Below are 22,501 nucleotides of genomic sequence, written 5' to 3' on the forward strand. Positions count from 1 at the left end.
CAAATAAAGATCCATGTGAGATGTTATGGTTATGGTCCTTACAGGTGACATCTGACTTCATCTCAATAGTAATTGTACCTATACAATAGAATAAAAAGGATGTTATCTTTATGTAGCCAACCCTACTTTTCACAAGAATAAAAAACCACACATAGATTGATTATCGTAATGTTTGTCACAAGGTGTTACAAGATGCCATGCCTACCCTATGAGTTGCTTATTTTGATTGGCTTGTAGAATTGCATCAAGAGCTTCATGAAGTATACAATGTCATATTGTGTGACAGATAGGGAATGTTCAACTTATAAACGTTAACTTGAGGTGAAGTGTTGGACTAATCCATTAGACCCATTCCCTATCTTGCACACACTTGCTCCCTCTCTCCCTCAATCTTCATACATAAATATTCATAGACCTACCATATTAACATGATTGAAGTGTGATTCTGTTCTTATAATGAAGTCCATGAATGCATCCTATGGCAAAGTGAATTATCATGATATCATAATATTTAGATCACGTATCTTTAAACGTGTTTTTTAAAAAAATTAATATTTAAAATAACCTTAAAGGATATAAAGATATCCAAATAAAAGAATGGTATCAAGTCCCACTCATATAATGAGGATTTTCGATCTTATATCCCTTAGAATCGAGACATTTAGGATATGTATGGTTGCTCTTTGGGGAAAGAGTTCATTCCATTGATCAGTATGAATCCCTGGATGATACAATACTAGATTATAAATCAAGTTGATTCATGTCATGGCTTTAAAAATTTTCCTTAGACCTGATACACCAAAGACACCTTATAGATGGACGATTGTATTTTGAAAATGGCCTATGAGTCCCTAATGGTGGGATTCCAAATCATCTTATTCCAAAAGTAGGATGAAGTCTAAGAGGGTAGTCATGTGATCAAGAAGGGACTGTTTGGCTTCGGTATAGCAGGCTGAAGCTCAAGGAGGATGACTCAATGAAGTCATTGGTCATGGTAGTGGGATATCAATGAAGAGATCTCCAATAATTTAACAAATAATTAGTAGCTCAGATAACTAGTTAGGGTTTTATAATTGACAATACTCTATGTTATTGCAGGAGAGTTAACTAGATGGGGGATTATACATGCATGGCAAATTATGACGGAAACATTCCATGAGAGAGTTAACATATTCCTTTGTAACTAGTAGAGGTTATTTGGCCATTAGAGTTATTTATCAGGCTGCTACATGAACAAAGACGGTCACTTGTAATTGGACAATTAAATGTTGGAAGATTTACTTACCTTTAAGGGTTTCTGAAAACTTTCTCATTAATTATAAAAGGAGAAACAATAACAAAAATCACCCAACTAAGAATCTTCAGGTGGCCCTCCCTCTCGTCCCTTATCTTATTGGAAGCTCTCTTTTCACGATGTGATCAAAATGATGAGATGATGATGGAGCTTATGGAGATGAAGTGGAGGATATTCAACCTGTCAATAAGAAATTACTCATTTAATACATGCAAAGATGATTCGATCATAATTTTTTTTATTTTTGTTATATGTCCGTTGCAGTTCTTTCTCATCTTCAACTGCGTGAATTGTCTCTTGATGACAGGTTAATATTTCAAATGTTGCTTAATTAATTACTTTTTCCCTAGCTCATCATTCAATATCATAAATGGATATAAGATATTGTTCTTCATTTAGGCTGCTGATATTGTTCTTGGGAACAACATTTATTTTTTAGTACATAATTGGAAGAAAGATGACTTTCTGGGCTCCTGTTTCAATCCAGTTATCCATCATCCATCATAAGAAGCCAGTCCCTATCTTTTCTCTTCTCTCTTCCACTCCTTTTTGAAAAGATAAAATCTTTTTAAGGTCTTATAGTAAGCTAAGTCTCAAATATTTATACAGTTAGAGGAGACCGACACGTTCCCCATCCCCCTTCTTCTTCCTGCTCGTGATCTTTCTTCGATCTGCAACTGCGAATCTGCTCAATTGTTCATACCAACTCCCGATCGATCTTCTTCCATGGCGATGGCTTCCTCAAGGCATCAATCTTCCTCCTCCGCGGACGACGACGAGGCGTTCGAGCATACGCTTCTCGTTGTTCGGGAGGTATCGGTGTACAAGATCCCGCCGCGGAGCTCGAGCGGGGGTTACAAGTGCGGAGAATGGCTGCAATCTGATAAGATCTGGTCGGGCCGGCTCCGCGTAGTCTCCTGTCGCGATCGCTGCGAAATCCGCTTGGAAGATCCCAATTCGGGCGATCTCTTCGCCGCCTGCTTCTTCCTCCCCGGCCAGCGCGAATCCTCCGTCGAAACCGTCCTCGACTCGTCCCGTTACTTCGTGCTCAAGATCGAGGACGGCCGCGGGAAGCACGCCTTCGTCGGCCTTGGATTCGCCGAGCGCAACGAGGCCTTCGATTTCAATGTCGCGTTGTCGGATCACGATAAGCATGCGCGGCGGCTGCCGGACAAGGAACCCGACGACGTCGCCGACCACGTTGATATCCACCCCGCTGTGAACCACAGATTGAAGGTACTTTTACTTGAATTTAGCCTCTTTCCAGATTAATTGGCCTAATTCTGATTCAACTCTTCTGGAATTATTCTGGTTCTGGATCAGTGTTGGATTAACTGATATTTATCTGTTTGGGATAACTTTAAATCAGGCAGGTTCAAGATTAATAGCGGATTAAATGATCTAATTCGGATTGAACTCACTATGCATCGTTCTATTTCAAGATCAATGGGCTGATTTAAGTTATCAATTTCTGATTAAACTCTCTTAGAGTCATGCTGGTTCAAGATTGATGGAGGATTAACTAATCATAATATGATTCAACTTTATTGGCATCATGCTGTTTCAATATCAGTGGGTGGATTTAAGTTACCTATTTCTCATTGAACTCTCTTAGAGTCATGCTGGTTAAATTGATGGCGGATTAACGCAACATAAGATGATTAAACTCTCTTGACATCATGCTGGTTCAAGGTCAGTTGGAGATTACCCGATCTAAATCTGATCGAACTTTTTTGGCATCATGCTGGTTCATGATAAATTGCGGACAAACTGATCTAATTCCGATTAAACCTCCTTGGAGTCATGATGGTTCATGATGGTTCAAGATCAACGGCGAACTAAGTGATCTAACTCTAGTTGAACTCTCGTGGCGTCATGCTGGTTCAAGATTAATAGCGGATTAACTGATTTAATCCTGGTTGAACTCTCTTGGCATCACGCTGTCTGAAAATTAACGAAGGATTACTGGATGGAAATCTCATTAAACTTCCTCGACATCATGCTGGTTCAAGGTCAATGGTGGATTAACTGATCCAATTCTGAGTAAACGCTCTTGCCATCATGCTGGTTCAAGATCAATGGTGGATTAACTGATCCAATTCTGATTGAACTGTCTTGACATCATGCTGGTTCAAGATCGATGGTGGATTAACCGATCCAATTCTGATTAAACTGTCTTGACATCATGCTGGTTCAAGATCAACGGTGGATTAACTGATCCAATTCTGATTAAACTGTCTTGACATCATGCTGGTTCAAGGTCAACGGTAGATTAACTGATCCAATTCTGATTAAACTGTCTTGACATCATGCTGGTTCAAGACTAGTAGCGAATTAACTAGTCTTGATTATACTGTCTTGGCATCATGCTGGTTCAAGACTAGTGTCAGATTAACTTATCTTGATTAAACTCTATTGGCATCATGCTCGTTCAAGAACTAACTGATCTACATCTGATTGAACTCTCTTCGCATGGTTCTGGTTGAAGAATCAAATTATCATATCTGATTGCTAATCTTGGAAGGATGGCGGATTGGGCAGGAAGGAGAGACCATCCGGATAAACGTGAAGAACAAGGCGCCAGCAGGCACGGGGATGCTCTCCGCCGCCGCCGCCGCCGGAAAAGCGGGCGGCGGAGGGAAGATCAGAGTCTCTCTGCCGCCGCCGCCGAATGATCCCGCGGCGACGCGGATGGCGATGAGCCACCCCCCCGCTGCCAAACGAGCTTCCTCCGAGCCTCTCTCCGATCTCTCCTCTCTTGGGGTATGTTGCCGGATCTCTTCTTTCTCCTCCATTTCTTCGCTGTAGTGCAGGGACGCTGACGGGACGGTTTTTTCGTTCCAGGACGAAAAAATCGTCCTGTCTAGGGGATTGGACAAAAGCCAGGACAGAAATTCGTCCCGGGACAAACGGACGGGATGGTTTTCGTTCAGTTGGACAAAAAAACCGTCCCGTCCAGAGGTCTCGGACGATGGACGGTAAGAGATGGACGAATATCCGTCGGATTCGCTTCCGACGGTTGAGATCTTGCCACATGGCATCGCTATATCAGTTCCTCGACATTTTGCATCAAAGTCCCTGCTTTTTTTCGTGAGCAAACTGATGCCGCCCAAAAGTAATTGTACATATGTCCCTCTGCTTTCTCTCTTCTCCATATTTCCCTAAAAACTTAGAAAAATCTGTATTAATTTAATCAGACCTTGGAACTATTTTTATTGGATATTTACGCCAGCAACACCCGAGAACTGTTTTAAGGGCATATTTGCAACAAAATTTGAAAAACAGTCCCTCCGACTTTCAAAATTACTTTAAACTCTTATTTTTCTTATAATTGTATCCTTCTGCGATTTAAATATTCAATTCTTTGTCGATTAAATTCCTGATAAATTCGAACGATATTAAAATTTTAAAACGTGAGTTTTTTCGTCCCGGACAGTTTTTCTCTGGACGGGACTACACTGGCAAAGTTGGGATGCGGGGGGGGGGGGGGGACTTTATTTTCCGCGAATACAATCCCATATTTTTCTATTTTTCGCAGAAAAATCTACCGACATCTTCCTCCACGACTGGGTGGGCGGCGTTCTGAAATTATTTTTTTTTCCTTAATTTTGCGGATTCATTTTTATGCAAAAAGGACGTATCCAAAAAAGAATGAATGAATCTATCGGGTTATCGGTAATCGGGTTTGAGGACCCAGGAGGATCCGCGGGGGGATTTCTCGAGGACGGCGATTTCCTTCAAGAGATTTTTAAATAAGGGGAGCTCCGCGGCAGGAACGCCGTCTCGGAACGCGGCCACGATCGCCTCCGAGCTGGCGGCGCCGCCGCGCTCTTGCAAGAAGGTGCAGATCCGACGGACCAGAAGCTCCGCCGGAAGCCCGCCGGAGATCTGGCGGCGCCGCCGGCCTTCCTGCGCCGCCTCCTCCTCCGTGCCGCGGATCCTGGCCAGCACGGCGGCGGAGGAGAGCGCCGCGCCGGCGAGGCCGGCCGGGGGGGCGCCGGCGGCGCCGTTAGACTCGCGCTGCCGGGGCGCGGCGGCGGCGGCGCCGAACCTACGGCGGAGCGCCGGCGGCGCGCCGGCCGAACCGGACCGGCCGGTCCAGGTCGGGACGGCCACGCCGTCGCGGCTACGCTGCAGGCGCGACCGCCGCAGCGCCTCCGCCGCCCGCTGCGCCACCTGCGCCGCCTGCTGCTCGAATCTCGTCCTCTCACCGTCGTTGGCGTTGACAATTGCCTCGTGATCCATCGCGCTCTGCCCAAGCCATTCATTCATCAGGACAACGAAAGAACGAAAGACTGATTCTACAGCGGTGGAATTAGCGGCACTCACATGGATCCCGCTGGCGTCGAAGAGAGACTTGAGGACGTTGGTCTCCTCGTCCTTCGTCTCCGGCGCCTCGCCGGGGAGGTCGCCGAAGATGGCGGAGGTCTCGGTGGCGGCGCCGTGGCCGTCTTCTTCTTGCAGGGTGAAGAGGTCCTTGAGATCCCTGGACCGGAAGAACCTTCTCTGCTGTGGGTTCTTCAAGATCTTGTTCGTGAGGAAGTGTTTGTAGATTTGCCTGTGGTACACCTTCTCCTCGATCGTCCCCCTCGTGATCAACCTGTACACCGTCACATCCCTCGTCTGCCCTATCCGCCACGCCCTCTCCCTCGCCTGCACCATGCACCAGAGACCGCCATGATTCTAGTGAAAAGCTATAGCTGATAGCAAGGGCGCTACTTCTCTTCTTTAGTTGGACAGGCTGCTGACTTCCAACTAGACATGTTTGTTCTGTTCTGTTCTTTTTCGACAGACAAAAAATTCAAGAACCGCACAGGGCCTTGTTCTTTGTTCTGTTCTTTTTCAAAAACAAACAAAATTTGCATATTCTCACAAATTCGCAAAAAACTAGAACAAAATTCGCACAAAGTGAACAAAAGAACTGCACATGGGTCTGTGCGATGTTCTGTTAGAATTGGTTTTTGTTCTGTTCGGAAAACCGAACAAAACAAACAATTCGCACAAATTCGCAAAGAAAGAACAGAACTGTGTGTACTTCCAACAGACCTGTCAAGAAGGAGAAGGGCAGAGAGGTGGGGGAGGAGCAATACCTGCATGTCTGTGGAGGGATTCCAGTCGGGGTCGTAGATGAGGACACGGTCGGCGCCGGTGAGGTTGGTGCCCAGGCCGCCGACTTTGGTGGTGAGGAGGAAGACAAAGACCTCAGTAGAGAGGTTGAACTCGTCTATCAGGGCCATGCGCTGCTTCACAGGGGTGAGGCCATCCATCCTCCGGTACTCGTACACATTCAATTTCAGAAAGCTCTCCAAGATGTCAAGCATCTGCTGGGTCTGGGCGAAGAGGAGCACGCGATGGTGCTGCTCCTTCCAGAGCCGGAGAACCCGGTCAATGACCTTCATCTTGCCGCTGCGGGCGGGGTTGCCATAGTCAGGGTGCTGGGCAGAGTGCTCTCTCTCGAGCAGATCCGGGTGGTTGCAGATCTTCCTCATCACGTCGATGCCGTAGAGTGAATTGCGGCTGCCATCAAAGATCTGCTCCACCTCGGTGCTGGCCAGGAAGGCGCGGTACTGGTCGCGTTGCTCAGGAGTGAGGCTGCAAAAGAGGACTTGCTCTGTCTTCTTTGGGAGCTGGGCATGCACGTCCGCCTTGACGCGGCGGAGGAGGTATGGCAGGATGAGGTCCCGAAGCACCACGGCGCAGCGGTAGGCAGTGGAGACTTGGAGTGGGGTGGCATTGGCATAGCCTCCGACGGTGATGGGGACGGCAAATTCAGCCTCAAAGACAGGCAGCACCCCAAGTTTGCCAGGGAAGACGAAGTCGAACAGGGACCAGAGCTCAGCCAGCTTGTTCTGGATCGGGGCACCGGTCATGATGATCCGGTGCACCGTCTGCAGCTGCTTGCAGACAAGGGTGACCTCTGCATTTGGGTTTCTGATCCGGTGCCCCTCGTCCAGTACAGCGTATCCCCACTCCACCTCCAGAAGCTTCTCCCCCTGAATCCGGAGCTGCTCATACGTTGTCAACAGCAGCCCAGACTGTGATCTAATCACCTGGAGTATCAACTCGTCCCATCTTCCTCTACACTTGGTTTTCGGCTTCTCCTCTTCACAATCATCATCATCTTCTTCTTCTTCTTCCTCCTCTTCCTCTACTTCTTCATCTTCCTTGTGATTGGTGCCGGAATGGGCAGAGTCGTGAAGAATATGAACCTGGAATTTGGGGTACCATTTGTGGGCCTCACGCTGCCACTGGCGGAGGAGGGTGACGGGGCAGATGACAATGCTGGGCTTGTAGAGGCCGCTGAAGTGGAGGGCGGCGAGGAAGGAAATGACCTGTATTGTTTTGCCAAGGCCCATCTCGTCACCGATGATGCCACCAGCACGCTGGCAGTGCAGCTCCCACAGCCACTGCACTCCAACCTTCTGGTAGTCGAAGAGCTTGGAGAAGATGGTGTCAGGGATCTTGAGACCCCCTTCAAGGACTACACATGCTTCTTCGCTCTCCCTTTCATCCTCCACCACCTCGCCCTCGTCTTCTTCATTCTCCAAAGAAGCTGGGCCTTTTGGATGTTGCAAAAACTTTGAGAAATTTTGAGACATTTGGCAAGTAGTTCAACTCAAGGGTTGAGAAGAATATACCTGACTCGGCCAATTTTCTCCACTTCTTCTCCGGCAGTGGCCTCTTTCGTTTACGTGGAGTCTTCTTCTGTTCCTGCAGAGATTCCGCACGACTGAGGGGTGTTCTTAGTCTCTGGAACGGCCTCGTAGGAGCATCCAGCTTTGGCAATTGCTCCTTGTCTAGAAGTTTGCTAGTGGGCCGTGTCCGAGCAATCTCTGACATAGACTGCGCAACTCTCAGAATGCTGGATGAAGCAAGATTCTCTGTTGCTTCTTCTGTATGATCATGCTGGTTACTACTTGACTGTCCGGGCTCTTGTATCCGCCTTTCAAAGCCTTTGAGCCTATGAAATGGGGTCAACAAGCCCTTCCGTATCAACACTTCCTTTTCCTGCAATGATTAATGATCAAAACACGGTCAGTAATATCCTACAAGGGTGAATTTGCAGCCGTCAATGTCACATCAACAGTCGACCACCGCTGTAGACGCTGACATTTTTATTTCGTTGAGGTTGATATTGATTGATACCCTTGACCAGGGATATAGTTGACGTTGGTGATATAAGATTCTCAAGAACTTGATTAAGGAAAAAATGACAATTCCTGCGAGAAAAAGTAATAAGATGACGAGGAGAAAGTAAGAATGAACTCACCGTCTCCACAAAGCCACCAGAAGCTGCATCCAGAACAGCATCAAAATCAGCGTCTTCGTCGTAAGATATGGTCTTCGCCCGCTTCTTTGAGAAGGTAGCTGAAGATTCGGTCTCTTTTCTCCTACTCTTCTTCTTTGGTTCATCCTTGACTAGGCTACCCAGAAGTTTTCCCTGGCCATCTCTTTTGATTGGAGTATTCTTGTCGAAGCTGTCCAGTTCTCGCTTAAGTTGATCCCTTGTTTTTTCAAGGCTTCTGAGTCGATCAGCAGTCAGCGCCTGTTGAAGGGTCAGACGATCATCCGTGGCAGGAAGGTTTTTATGGCAATCACTTGTATCGTCGTTGCCATCAGAACCTCTGTCAGTGGCTTGGCGCAGAGTCTTTCCATCGTCGTCTCCCCTTTCATCTATTGAGGGTTCAATACTTGAAGCCACGGCATCTATTTCGATTTCCACAGCCCGAAGCTTGTTATGGAGTTTGATATATGCGACGGATGAAGGGTCTGCCATACTTTCATTATCTCTAACGAATTCTTCTGAAGCATTTCCGGCATCGTTTCCAACGGCATTTTCAGCCTGCAAGGAGGACCCAAGAATAGGGAGAAGAAGATCTACGTCAGTAGCAAACTTAAAGATACAAGTATTTCAGCATTACGTGGATCAAGGGGAAGTTTCTCTGCTCCATACTGGCAAATTACACATGTGCTTTGTTCGCGAACAATATGACATCGAATATTATCGATTGAAAACTAGATTACAAACTCAAACGAGGTAGAGCGATGGGACCAAAAGTAGGCACCTTCCTGAGGATGTCGCGTTCAATGTCTTCAGGGTTGGCAGAGTCGACGCCCAGACTTCTAAGAAGAACCCTATCCTCCTCTTCCTCCATGGCGTCCCCCGCCTCCTCAGCCATTCAAGACGAAATAATACAGCAAGAGCAGTTCCCAATACCGGCAAAATCCCTAAGAAAAAACCTCTCACGAACACCAATCGACTCCGCATAGCCCTTCAAATCTATCCATCCGCCCAAATGGACAAGATTCTTCGTCCTCCATGACCGAAATCAGCATTCGAGACGGCCGGGAGACGAAATTGCCAATCTGCTCTTACAAATCGCCCAATTGAGAGGAACGGACGAGGCCCGCTGAGGCGCGAATGAATAAACCGTCTTCGTCTAATTAGCTTCTATCGTTAGACATGCGCCAAACCGTGCGAGCGGTTCACGCTCGTGCGGTTGGGCGCATGTGCGGTGCGCTTGTGCGAACCTTCGCACAACAAATTCGCACACCGCACCGCCCATCGCATAGGGGTCGGTGCGGTGCGAATTTTTTTAGTTGTGCGATTTTTTTACATTTCACAACACACCCCCCCTCGGTCGTCCCCGCTGCACCCCACGTCGGCCCGCCGCCTGCCCCCCGCCGGCTGCCCCCCTGCCTCCCCCTCCGGCCGTTCCCGCCCCCTTCCACCCCCCTGCCCCGCTGCGCCGCCCCCCGCCCGCCCCGCCGCGCCGGGCCCTTCCCCACCCTGCCCTGCCGCGTCCCCTCTTCCCCTCCCCTGCCCCGCCGCGCCCCCTCTTCCCCTTCCCTGCCCCGCCGCGCCGCGCCGCCCCCCCTCCTCTCCCCTGGCCCGACGCGCCGCCCTCCTCCCCCTGCCCCGCCGCGCCCTCTTCCCCTCCCTGCCCCGCCGCGCCGCCCCCCGCCCCCTGCCCCGCCGTGCCGCCTCCCCCCCTCCACCCCTTTGCCCCGCCGTGCCCCCTCCCCCCCTCTCCTCCCCGGGCCCGCGCCGCCGCCCCCTCCCCCCGCCCCGCCGCGCCGCCCCCCTCCCCTGCCCCGCCGCGCCGCCTCCACCCCCTCCGCCGCCCCCACGCCGCCCCCACGCCGCCCCCACGCCGCCCCCACGCCGCCTCCACGCCGCCTCGCGCCAGCGCAGCGCCTCCTCCACCGAGCCCACCTCCGGGCACCCCCCGCCCACCGCCCACTCCACCAAGTACACCACGCTCTCCGCGTCCCCAGCCGCGCACATCCGCCCCTCCACCAGCGCCCCCGTCGACGAGAACCCCACGTCCATCCCCGGCCGGTCCCGATCCTCCACCACCGCCCGCCCCCACCCGTGCACCACGTACCCCACCCCCCGCGCCCGCGCCACCGTCTCCGGCCGCACGTCCCCGTGCCGCACCCCGCACCCCGCCGCCGCCGCCAGGCAGCCCCGGCACAGCCGCACCGCCTCCCCGGGCAAACACTCCCCCCCCCGGACCAGCTCCCCCACGGTCCGCCCCCCCGGCGCGTGACCAGCACTGCCGGCCCCCCTCTCCGCCGCCTCCGCCCCCCCCCCCCCCCCTCCACCTCGTCCCCCACCGTCTTCTCCCCCCTCCCTCGTCGCCGCCCGCCCCCCTCCCCGCCGCCCTCCACCTCCCGTCCTCTCCCCCCTCCCTTCCGCCCCCTCCACTGCCTGGCCGCCGCCCCGCACCACCACGCCCATCCGTCCCCCACACCCCATCCTCCCCACCCCTTCTCTCCACCCTCCTCCGCCCGCGGCCCCCCGTCCAACCATCTCCGCGTTCGCCGGCACCGTCTTCTCCGGCGACGCCGTCTGGGCGACACGGCGGCGCCGCCCTGGCCCGTCGTCTGACGCTGCCGCATCGTATTAATTTTAATTATTAATTATTAGTTATATTAATAATTAAACATAGTAATTATACCCGTTACATTAAGAATTAAATATACTTATTTCATTTTCCAAATCGTATTTAAATTTTTTTAAAAAATCCTTCAGAATGTGCGAATTTGGTGCGTTGTGGGGTGCGCTTTCCCGCACAAAAGCGCACCGCACACTGCCCAGGCCGTTTGTGCGGTGCGGAAATTCGCATATTTGGTGCGAATTTCCGCACCTCACCGCACGCGCATGTCTATCTATCGTTTCCAGGTGGGCTGAACCGGGGGCATTGAACCGGATATTGAGCCGGCCGGTTTGAACCGGGGTCAGAGTCAGAAAGCCGAGCTGGATCTAGCGTCTAAAACTCGTCCATGTCAGACGGAAAGCACCGTCGTGTAGGGATCGTCAGTCGTCATCTGTCACGTCACACGTCGTCGTGACGGGTTCGTGACGGATGACGTGACGGTGACGGTGACGGATCTGAGGGCTCGCGACAGTGACGGTGACGGGTAGCCCATGATGGTGACGTGAAGATTATTCCGTCACGGATGACGTCCGTGACGGATTTATTATAGAATTATAATATAATAGTAATTATTTGGTAATGATCCAATTGTTTAAAATGAGATGTATGTTTTAAAATTTTATGGTAATAAAATTATGGCCTTATTATTTCGCATGTAGGTAGTTTATAATTTAAGGTATTGATTGCAATTTTATAGAATTTAATGAAATATTAATTCACCGAAAAATGGGACATTTAGATATTTTTTATATCCAGGTTGACAACTAATTTGTTGGGGCTTGACAGTGGCTGCAAGTATTTGTTTGTACCAATTAGTTTATTGGCCGATAAATTATGGACTCATAAACGCAAAGTCCACCGAAAATAAAAGTTTTGTTTTTACATTTTGTAAAATTTTATTTACATGTGGAAAATAATTAAAGGATTATCCTGCTAGAGGATTTTAATAAATTTATATAGTGTTGGAAGTATGTAGTATTTAATATCTTTTGGTTAAATATGTTAGGATACCAAAATTGTTGACATCATATAAGCGACATTAAATTTAATTGCTTGGTTGGGAATTTATTTTTCACCGGAAAAAGTTGGATTAAACCTGAAATTTTTTAAGTTTTTGAAATAACTACTGTAACAATTAACGTGGTGACGCAGACGTCAAGACGTGATAAATTAATTTATCGAGCCATTTATTAACTCAGCAGTGATAGATAGAGGGTATAATAATTTTTTATAACGGTTGAGCATATGCCAAAATATAAAAAAATTATTATGAAGAAGGAATCTGTATTGAAACAGATTGAGGGAGAGTCAGAAACTTCGACGCGGCGAACACAATATTCTTGTTTTTATGGGGAGTTGACTGCGGTTGCCAATCTTGAAAGACAAAAATATCTTCTTCGAATAGACCCCGGCGAGAGAGACGGAAAGAGAGAGAGAGGGGGAGAGAGAGAGAGAGAGAGGGAGAGAGAGAGAGAGGGGGAGAGAGAGAGAGAGAGAGAGAGAGAGAGAGAGAGATGTATATAGAGATGGCAGAGGGAGGGAGATAGATGGTAGGATATATAGTGTGAAAAATTGGGAGAGTGAGAGAGAGTAAGGAAGATAGAGAGGGAGAGGGATAAAGAGAGAGTGAGAAAGATAGAGGGACAAAAAAGAGAGAATGAGAGAGAGAGGAAGAGAGACAGAGAGGGAATAATAGGGAGAAAGAGACATAGAGAGGGAGAAGGAGGTGGGTCAAAGGAGAAAGAAGGAATGAGATAGAGTTCAAGGGGAAGAGACTTAGATGGCAATAAATAGAAGGATTGAGAGAGGGAGAGAGAGGATGAAAGAGAGACCGAAAGAGGCAGAGACTGTAGGCTTCATTGAACATTATTGTAATTCTATTTCAGGCATTCATTCCGATCTGATAATTAAACAACAATTAGACCGGAAGATCAACTTATTCTAAAAGCAATGGCGATGGTTGGTCTGACTAAAATCCAATCAGATTGTGACGTTTCCTATACATGACACGCTAGCAATTATGGCACATGAATGGATGGTGTATATATTACGACAGAAGGCTCAAAATCCTCCAGTTTTAAAGCATGATATCAAAATATTTTTAAATAGTTTCATGATGAAAATTTTATGGATTTTTATCGCACTCTAATGATATCCAATTATCATCGCACTCAATCGCACTCTAATGGTAGGCCTTGTGACAGTAAAGAGAAGTGATTTAAGATGGGATCCATGGAGTTTCTTGGTATAAATAATTGATTTTATTTGGAAGACAAAAGAGAAGTACACCAAAGAAATACCGTTGATGATACAAAAATATATGATGTCTTTTGTACGATGAATTCCTTATGATGTACCGCAAAAGATCATTTGGAAGACAAAAGAGTAGTAGAGCAAAAAATTATTCCACTTTCAATCTCGTCTTCAAGCAAAAAAATACAAACGGCGAAGAGAAGAAAAAAATTACCTGATAACTTCTTCCACAGATAGAGAGGAAGAACCGAAGAAGGAGTGGCAATTCGAATATACGGTTGATACCGCCAGTAAGCTCAAGAAACTTTCGGTTCAACTCGAGAATGTCGCCAAATGCTAGGAAGCTCTGCGAAACAACAGAAGCCAAGAAACGCAACGCATGTGCCAACTCGCCTGCAACCATTTGGGATTCAGAATTAGTTCAGGATTCCTTTTCATATTCACCAAGTGTATTCCGGAAGAGGGCGAAAGAGGGCCAGCATCACCTCAAACAGGGCCAGCTCCGAGGCCAGAGATCATTGTCGTCCAAACTCGAACATTGGCGGCGGCAGCATGCTGTGTTGAGAGCAGGGGAGAAGAAGAGGGCGAAAGAGATGAAGCGAACTTCAGAGAAGAGGAAGAGTGACTGAGGGAGCGACCCAGCGAGAGGGACAAGGAGAGGGAGATCGGCGGAGTTGAGAGGGAGATCGGCGGAGTTGAGACTTAAGAGTTGAGAGAGAGGGAGAATCGTAACTTTGCAATAAGGGGACAAAAATGAAAATTTAAAATAATATTATCAAATGGTCCATAAGACCATAAGAATAAAAATACGTAACCTATAAAAATGGAAAAAATTACCATCACGGTGACGGTGACGAGGGTCTGCGGACAAGTGACGGTTTGGTGACGATTTTCCTCAAAATCCTTGGACGAGTGACGTGATGGTGACATGACAAACAGTTCGTCACGTCACCGTCCGTCACGATTCGTCACCGTCCCGTCACCGTCCCGTCACGTCCGGGGCGTCACGTCCCGCACGTGCCGTTCCCTACCGTCGTGTATGGAATTTCAATCCGATCATGACCGGATCGGGTCACCAACGGTTAAAAATGTCGACCTGGCCGAATTGGTGAATCGATCATGATGGGGAATTCCATAGCTGAGAGAGATTATCAAATGCCCTTCCCTTGATTATTGAGTAGAAAAGTTTTACTTATCTTTCATAGCCATTTGATCTCAGCTTGTATTGCCACGCAAAGAGTGCTGCTTGTATTATACAGCCTTAATCCATGAATAGCATAGGAACACAACTTTGATCCACAAGTCTTACTCTAGTGAAATAAAATAAGTCATGAATCCAATGAACTATCTTCTCCAAACCTTTAGTCCATGAGGGATTGTGCTTAAATCCAAGAGCACTAAAAGACTCTCTGATAAAGAGATCATTTAGGATGGGAGAAATAGGTCTCCAAACAAAACAAAATACTTCTATAATCCCCCTTCAAGGTTGTAATAGGGATTTCAATAGGTCACTAAGTGCTCAGGGTCATCCATATTTATAGCACCCTTGAAAATGCAAGTTTAAAATATTAGGAAAAAACATTACATTAGAAGCTTGACATGCATGAGCATAGATATTTTGCAGATGTTGGGGCCTATAGAATATGTTGGAAGGTATTGTGTGGCTCAAGAAGATTCTGACAATACAAAAATAAGATCAGCTGATTCTTGCAAAAGAAGAATATGTTAAAGGATTCTATTAGAGAAAAATCTGTTGGCTTGTGGGTTTCTAGTTACTTTTTAGATATCTTGTCAATTTCTAGAAGGATCTCCATCTAGGGACACCGCTTACTAGTGAGCCTCAAGCAATGGGCTTCCAAGCTACACCAATATATCTTCCCAGACTACTTACAAGCTGGTAGCAAGCATGTGGTTAGCACAAACTACTCGCATGTAGTGAGTGCAGCTAGACATGGTCGTTATGTTCTTTTGTGCAAATTTGTTTGAATTGTTCATTCTGTTCGGTTTTCCAAACAGAACAAAAATGAATTCGAACAGAACATCGCACAGACCCGTGTGCGGCTCTTTTGTTCACTTTGTGCGAATTTTGTTCTAGTGTTGTGCAAATGTGCGAATTTGTTTGAATGTGCGCATTTTGTTCGTTTTTGAAAAAAAAAAGAACAGACCAAAGAACAAGGCCCTGTGCGGTTATTTTGTGCATATTTTTTGTTCATTTAAAACAAAAAGAACAGAACAACCATGTCTAAGTGCAGCTAACACTGCTGTTGGATGTTGACTTTGTTGACAAGATTTGATGAAGGGTATCATCGCCTTCTCTGCATTAGACGAGTGCATAGTAGGGTTTAGACATTAGGGTGGGGGTGTGGTTAGTCTCCTATTAGGAAGCCATTAGGAAGCAAATATATTTAAGACGTAAAATGTCTTAGGGCTCCCATTAGGAAGCCAATATTTTGCTGGAGCTGTTTCACCACCACTAGAGATGGTCCAAAGAACAAGGTGACAATACTCCGATGTCATGGAACCTACATCTACACTCTTAGATCTATCAGTTGCTGCTATTCTGTCTGCCGTCCACACGAAAAAAAAGCATCACCATGTTCTCCTCATTGTACAACCATTGGAGCCACCGTCGCCATGTTCGTCATACCTGTAATTGCCTCCATCACTGTCACTATCACTGTCACCGTCGTTGCCCTCGCCGTTACCGTCACCGTCACTGTCACCGTTTTCACTGTTGCCGTCACCGTCACCTTCACCATTCTTTCTGGCCTCCATCATGCATGTGATTTTGTGGGTTTGATTTTGACTGTGCTCATAGGCCAATGTCTCTAGTCATTCGATCAGGATCGTCGATCAAGAGGGACATTTCGATCAGATCGATCTGTCGGCGGTGCCAGGCTGGATCGAGCGTCTAAGATTGGTCCACGTCAGACGCTAAGTGCCGTCGTGGCTTTTAAGTTCGAACTTGTAACCAACCATATTTGGGGGAGAAAGTCGAGGTCAGGAGGAGAGAAACGGAAGCGGGAAATGGGAGAAGAATCGGCGATGGAGGGGATCGGCGGAATCCAAGTTTCCGGAATGCAGTTCGGCTACGACGGTCGGCCTCTCTTCGTTCAGTTCAATCTCGAGGTGTCGCCAGGCTCCAGGTGCCTGCTCATCGGAGCCAACGGATCTGGTAATCTTTCGCATTCTGCAGCAATATCGTGGATTTGCTGTTATTTCTACGCGAATTGCTTCCATTTTCGTTTTTTCCCGGTCATGATACGTGGATCTGGTATAAACCGTGACTTGGTTCGTGATTTGATGAGGAGATCGGGGTGAATTACGACACAACGTTGTCATTTTGTTTCTGGAGGCGAAAGTTGAAAATTTTGAACGTCCGACGTGTGTTCTTTGTCCTAAATTGACTTGCATAAACTGCGTTTTCCTTTTTCAGGAAAAACGACCTTACTAAAGATCCTGGCGGGAAAGCATATGGTCGGAGGCAGAGATGTCGTTCGTGTGCTGAACGGATCCGCTTTCCATGATACGCATCTGGTCTGCAGCGGTGAACTCGCATACCTCGGTGGTTCCTGGAGCAAAACTATCGGATCTGCAGTGAGTTCAAGCATCGTGTTGCAATCTTCTCTAGCTGAAATTCCGCGCTTTCTTAAAATTGTTATCTTCTTTGCACGTAGGCTTGAGTTTATTATAATTTTTTGTCATAGCTTAAATTATCGGTTTCTTACTAGCTTGCAGATCCTATATTTTCTTGGAACAATGTATTATATTGTATGCCGACAGAGTATTTCTTATCATTAAAATAGAAGAGTTTTCTCCCATTTATCGTTTGCCATTTTTTCTCCAGGGTGATGTTCCACTTCAAGGTGACTTCTCAGCTGAGCACATGATATTTGGAGGTGAAAACTCTGAGACCAGCATCATCCGCAAACCCATTAGACTCATCAAACTTTGACAATCTTGGGTGACTGTTCTCTGACTGGGGTGGCTGATGTTCATGATTCATACTGAGCAGTGGAAGGAGTTGACCCCATCAGGCGAGAAATGCTGATCGAGCTGCTCGACATCGATCTGAAATGGCGGATGCACAAAGTGTCGGATGGGCAGCGTCGCCGTGTCCAGATATGCATGGGTCTTCTCCATCCTTACAAGGTTCTTAAGATCTTCAGTTCTTCAGTTATTGTCAAAGCCTGTCATTCTTGTACCCTAAAGCTTTGATCTCCACAGGTCTTGCTCTTGGATGAAATCACTGTTGACCTCGACGTCGTCACCCGCATGGATCTTCTCGAGTTCTTCAAGCAGGAGTGCAACCAGGTAACCCCTCATTTGACGATAAGAGGATCCCTCCCCGTCCATAGAGTTTGGCCATTCAATAGGATCAACCAGATCTAGATCATATCAACAGAGCTGATTTAGCTAATGGCCTTGATCAATCATTGTATCGGCTTAGTCAATTGATGAACTTGGCCAGATCAAGATTGAACCAAGTTGTTGATCTGATCAAGAGGGATGTTCGACTGATGATTGGCTGATCTGAGCGGCCCATTAGGTCGAATTGGCCAATGGGTTTAACTATGCGTTACCACATCACAAGCCTGTTATATCCGGATGTGAAATTAAATACTTTGGTAATAACATAAGTTCTCCTAATTAGGGGCTTATTTGATCGTTAGTCTTTGTTTCATAGATGGAAATTAGATTTATTGCCCATTATTGGTCAGGATTAGTAGATCCAAACTTGGTTGTGCAAGGTAATTACTCTTTAATTCCACAGGGTATTTTAGACATTTTATCATACATACTGACCATGGGTCTCTCATATAGAAAAATCTAAATGTCCATCGAAAGGAGATGGCCTTTGTGTCAGTCGCCCACCTAATGGTTAATTATCTCCTTTTTCGACCTAATCGATCAAGTGGTTCAGTGACCTAGTTGATCAAAGGTTTGATCAACCTTGATCGAATATTCCATAAATCCAGTGGACCCAATAAATGACTAGATTGAATTTGAATCTGGTAGATTCTTGATTGGATTGGATTGGATCGGCAGCCCTCCTCAATCAACGTCACATCATTTTTTACATGTTTATATATATTTATTTATGCCCATTCATTTGGTTCTGTGTTTCAGAGAGGAGCAACCATAGTTTATGCTACCCACATATTTGATGGGCTAGAGGAGTGGGCAACCCATGTCGCGTATGTTGAGATTGGCAAGTTGAGGAGGTTGCAGCCACTGTCAGAGGTGCCAGAAATGAAGGGGGCCAAGAACCTGCTCTCTGTGGTTGAGTCGTGGCTCAAAGCTGAGAACAGGACCCCGGCAAATTCCAATGGTGGGGCTGCCCCATCTCCTTCTCCTTTTCGGAGTTCCCCTTTTGGGGCATCCTCCAAGCATATGGCTTACTTCCGTTGACCAGACACCTATTATTTTCCGGGCTCACATAAGGTTAGATAGTATTATTATTCCTTCATCCAATAAATATTTTACAGGAAACTATTCTTATTTACCCAAGCTCATTATTTGTCCGATGTTTTGATTCTAGAATTCTTGTTTCGCCTTTCCCCAGTGATAACAAAAAATTACTGAAATGTTTCAATGATTTGCTTTGATTATATGTTTTACCAGTTATTTGAGACAAGGCTTTTTGCAGGCTTTGTGAAGCCAGGTTGCGACGGATAGCTGCCGAAGGATATTAATTTGGATGATGCAAATTGAAGCATAATACACAGGCTTTTACAAAAATTAGTCACTTGGTATTTCATGTCATAACATATTATTATTATGTTGAAAAAAAAGGAATTTGTGCAATTTTTTTTTGCTAATTAACAGAGTGAAAGTTATGATTGTGCCCCTTGAGAGAGAGAGAAAACCGTTAATTGTAAACATACATGTGAGGCTCGTTTTGCAAACATTTGTGAAAAAGTTGGCTTCTAAATTCTGTTGTTTATCCAGGAGACTAAGGTATGTAGAGCTGGTGTTGGACTTCTAGCTTTGCCAGAATGCATCACTGCAAAAGGAAAGAGTCAAACCCCATTAACTGCACTTCCTTCCATTTGAAACATGGATGGACACAATCTGTTTGGATAGTTTCATCTCATTATGTTCCCATGATAAGTAACACCAATATGTTAGCATCCAGTAACCTTCATTCAGGGACTGAATAACGGTCTCTGGATTAGACTGATTTCAATTAGATTAAATTGGACTGATGTGGCGTTATGTCTAGCCATGTGTTACAGGGCTTTTTTATGTTTTATTCTGATGAGAGGGATTGGACCGAATGAACATAGGGACGATCATAAGATAGATTAATGTAACAGAGTTTGATGGGAAAATTAGAATGAAATACGGGTGAAAGGAGATGATAGGTAGTTTCATTATGTTTTATGTTATGCAACCAAAACATATTAATAATAATAGACTAGCTTCCATCTAATACTGTTTTCATACTTCCAAAAACCTTAATTTGTACAAATTCCATTGAGATCCACCTCCATTCCGTGAAGTTATTTATATTAATCTGGACTTTTAGTGGTATTTAAAATGACATAAGATACTTAGATAGAAAATTATACAGTGAATATACTAGAATAACCACGGATGGGATTAATAGGCGGAATATTATTTCATAGGGACAAAGTAAATACCATAATTCACATTAAACTATGTTATATTTACATTATCAATGTCCTAAATGATTTTGAAGAGTGGTATAGCTGGTTTTATGAATAGTATTTAGCTAGCTTTCTTTGCAAAACATGAAACCTTGTGACCAGACTCAAAACTAGTCATCTAGGGGGCATGTTATACTTATAAGAAGTTCTATCCATAGCAATTCAAATGACATTTGTTAGTTTAGGTGGCTAAGGAATAACCTATGAGGGGGCGGGGTGAATTAGGTTCTCTATTTATATTATATTTTTATTTTTAATTAGCCTAGGATTTTTCTACCTAAGAAATGAAGTAGGGGAAATGGGAGACACAATTATTATTTTTAGACAGCTTAGGCTAATCCTTAATGCTATTTGGGGCTATCTGTCCTGAGGTGATGACGAGCCCGAACCAAGTTTGTGTGAATTTCCCCCAAGCAAATCACTTGGAAATAGGGCTGAACATGGATACCAAGAAAAAATAAAAAATCGATGAAGCTTTGTCATCCTCGACACTCAAAGGCTTCCGCGGAATGACATTGCTTGATCTACTTCAAATTGGCCCCCAAGGCCTTAACCTGAGTGATAAAAAAGATATAGCAATAACAATATATTTGTGAATAATGTATTCTCCTCAACAACACAGTAGTGATGGCTACTTAAAATAGTTTTCAAGATAAGGAACAATTTTAAGCATTTCAACAAAAATACTTTTATGTCAAAATTTTATTAATTCAGAGATAAAGATTCATAAATATAACTATGACTTCCCTTCAGTAATGCCTCCTTGTTTGTGGTCGATCTTTCTTCAGTCCTCTTCTCCTCCACGTTTTTCTTTGGATGAATTTTTTCAGTTGCGTTTGACCTTTGATGCTTAAAACTCCAATATCTTTTTTACTCCTACACTATATGCAACAATTCCACCTGGAACGGTTTTTTAACACAATTTTGCACGACTGACATCTCAAATAAACCTCCAGATATCCCTCAATTCTTCCAGATATCAAGCTGTCAACATCCTTTGTTTATCCCTCAATTCCTCTGTGTCCAACTTAAAACCCCTATAACTCTTTCCAAACTCAACCAAATGATGCGATTCAAATTTCTTTGGTTTTTTATGGATGTTAAAAACAATTCGTTTGTTGAAGAAAGCTCAAAATAAGTATAAAAAATATGCTAAAAATTATAAACTTATCATAGGTTCAAGGATGTGTGAAGTTCGGATCCTAGCGTTCTTTCTTTGAATCTTGAAATACCCTACACCAAAAACCACGACTCCAATTTCTATGGACCTGAATTGATGTTAGAAACAAATGATCTCTTCAAAGAATGCTAAAAAAAGGCGTGAAAGTTTCTCCAGGAATTGAGAGATATCTCTAGGTTTTGGGCTGCGATTTTCAAAGGGCAAGGAAAAGGGAGTTTCAAATTAGGGCTCAAAGCAGCATATATGGACTTGGAAATCTGAAAGGGCATAATGGTAATATGTAAAAAGTCTAACAGTTATATTCATTGATTATGACTAAGCAATATAACATAATATCATTTTAATTTTGATTTTTATATTTATAATTTTGCCATCAATTCAAACTATCTTTCAAGAGTTAAGAGCAAAAACTAGCCGTTATGCCATGGACATGAGATTTAAAATAATGTTAAAGTTTTATATATGTTTACCACATCATTTAAATAAAGATATCACCATTGGATAATAATACCTTCATGTAATTAATTTTCATTAAATCAACAATAAATTCAGCCTTAAATCCTCGAATGTAGTAATTAAGATTTTGAACAAGTTATTCAAAAAATCAAATGAAGACAAATTCATACAAATACCTGAAAAGTGGTAAAAACGAAGTTTATCTTAATGTCATTAAATTATAAGTCCTAAATACATGATTTAACTTGTTCAGTGTATGGTCAACTAAGTTGACTTTTAATATATATAAGGCTCTTATTTTGTCTTCACATACAATCAGTCAACTAGTTTGAGGGCCTAATTGTGCTTTTATCACAACCCATATTGAGGCATGCATCACTTTGAACATACATCAAAACACACATTAAAGCCTTGTGCTAAAAATGCCCTTGTAGCTTAATCTTCAACATCATTGTCAGGCTTGAATAGATATGAGTTTTGTGCTTCCTTTTGGGTCACAATGGTCATCCTAGTTACAATTTGCACGAGGAATTTTTTGGCTTCTACTGAATTACATTTCTAAATTGGTGTGAAAGGAATTTACCTGTGGATAATTGATAACTTACATAATATTGGGTTATTTCTAAACAATTAAGATATTATGAATTGTAATAATTTTATGTGCATGATATGAACCTTAAAATGATCAAATGTGTTTTTG

General features: G+C 45.0%; 3 protein-coding genes across 5 annotated transcripts; 2 read left to right on the top strand and 1 right to left on the bottom strand.

Annotated features, from left to right (window-relative positions):
- Positions 1 to 1,881: 1,881 nt before the first annotated feature.
- Positions 1,882 to 4,973, top strand: ABCI18 (non-intrinsic ABC protein 4). 2 transcript variants are annotated; one of them, XM_078571717.1, is made up of 3 exons: positions 1,882 to 2,530; positions 3,836 to 4,057; positions 4,139 to 4,531. In XM_078571717.1, the coding sequence occupies exons 1-3, from the start codon at positions 2,021 to 2,023 to the stop codon at positions 4,274 to 4,276; spliced, it is 870 nt and encodes a 289-aa protein (XP_078427843.1). In that variant the 5' UTR covers positions 1,882 to 2,020; the 3' UTR covers positions 4,277 to 4,531. The 2 variants fall into 2 exon arrangements, with proteins under 2 accessions (XP_078427843.1, XP_078427844.1); XM_078571718.1 differs by lacking the exon at positions 4,139 to 4,531 and adding an exon at positions 4,833 to 4,973 and having other exon boundaries at positions 1,886 to 2,530.
- Positions 4,914 to 9,814, bottom strand: CHR8 (chromatin remodeling 8). 2 transcript variants are annotated; one of them, XM_078571716.1, is made up of 6 exons: positions 9,361 to 9,812; positions 8,565 to 9,137; positions 7,933 to 8,302; positions 6,385 to 7,853; positions 5,624 to 5,947; positions 4,914 to 5,545 (listed from the first exon to the last, which is right to left on the bottom strand). In XM_078571716.1, the coding sequence occupies exons 1-6, from the start codon at positions 9,472 to 9,474 to the stop codon at positions 4,964 to 4,966; spliced, it is 3,432 nt and encodes a 1,143-aa protein (XP_078427842.1). In that variant the 5' UTR covers positions 9,475 to 9,812; the 3' UTR covers positions 4,914 to 4,963. The 2 variants fall into 2 exon arrangements, with proteins under 2 accessions (XP_078427842.1, XP_078427841.1); XM_078571715.1 differs by having other exon boundaries at positions 4,914 to 5,947; positions 9,361 to 9,814.
- A 6,645-nt stretch (positions 9,815 to 16,459) lies between these two features.
- Positions 16,460 to 19,313, top strand: ABCI19 (P-loop containing nucleoside triphosphate hydrolases superfamily protein). Its single transcript, XM_078571719.1, has 7 exons — positions 16,460 to 16,666; positions 16,928 to 17,088; positions 17,339 to 17,390; positions 17,507 to 17,643; positions 17,719 to 17,805; positions 18,622 to 18,936; positions 19,142 to 19,313. Exons 1-6 carry the CDS (start codon positions 16,519 to 16,521, stop codon positions 18,901 to 18,903), a joined length of 867 nt encoding a protein of 288 aa, XP_078427845.1. The 5' UTR covers positions 16,460 to 16,518; the 3' UTR covers positions 18,904 to 18,936; positions 19,142 to 19,313.
- Positions 19,314 to 22,501: the final 3,188 nt, after the last annotated feature.

The sequence above is a fragment of the Wolffia australiana genome, chromosome 2, assembly GCF_029677425.1.
Source record: "Wolffia australiana isolate 7733 chromosome 2, ASM2967742v1".
Classification (NCBI taxonomy): domain Eukaryota; kingdom Viridiplantae; phylum Streptophyta; class Magnoliopsida; order Alismatales; family Araceae; genus Wolffia; species Wolffia australiana.

What these genes read in the sequence shown, in the direction of transcription:
- ABCI18 (XM_078571717.1), top strand. Translation starts at nt 2,021, where the DNA reads ATGGCGATGGCTTCCTCAAGGCATCAATCTTCCTCCTCCGCGGACGAC. An exon ending in CTGTGAACCACAGATTGAAG is followed by an intron (nt 2,531 to 3,835) that starts GTACTTTTACTT and finishes CGGATTGGGCAG; the next exon opens with GAAGGAGAGACCATCCGGAT. An exon ending in CCGATCTCTCCTCTCTTGGG is followed by an intron (nt 4,058 to 4,138) that starts GTATGTTGCCGG and finishes TTTTCGTTCCAG; the next exon opens with GACGAAAAAATCGTCCTGTC.
- CHR8 (XM_078571715.1), bottom strand. Translation starts at nt 9,474, where the DNA reads ATGGCTGAGGAGGCGGGGGACGCCATGGAGGAAGAGGAGGATAGGGTT. An exon ending in AACGCGACATCCTCAGGAAG is followed by an intron (nt 9,138 to 9,360) that starts GTGCCTACTTTT and finishes TCCTCCTTGCAG; the next exon opens with GCTGAAAATGCCGTTGGAAA. An exon ending in CTGGTGGCTTTGTGGAGACG is followed by an intron (nt 8,303 to 8,564) that starts GTGAGTTCATTC and finishes TAATCATTGCAG; the next exon opens with GAAAAGGAAGTGTTGATACG.
- ABCI19 (XM_078571719.1), top strand. Translation starts at nt 16,519, where the DNA reads ATGGGAGAAGAATCGGCGATGGAGGGGATCGGCGGAATCCAAGTTTCC. An exon ending in TGAGCACATGATATTTGGAG is followed by an intron (nt 17,391 to 17,506) that starts GTGAAAACTCTG and finishes CATACTGAGCAG; the next exon opens with TGGAAGGAGTTGACCCCATC. An exon ending in TCAAGCAGGAGTGCAACCAG is followed by an intron (nt 17,806 to 18,621) that starts GTAACCCCTCAT and finishes TCTGTGTTTCAG; the next exon opens with AGAGGAGCAACCATAGTTTA.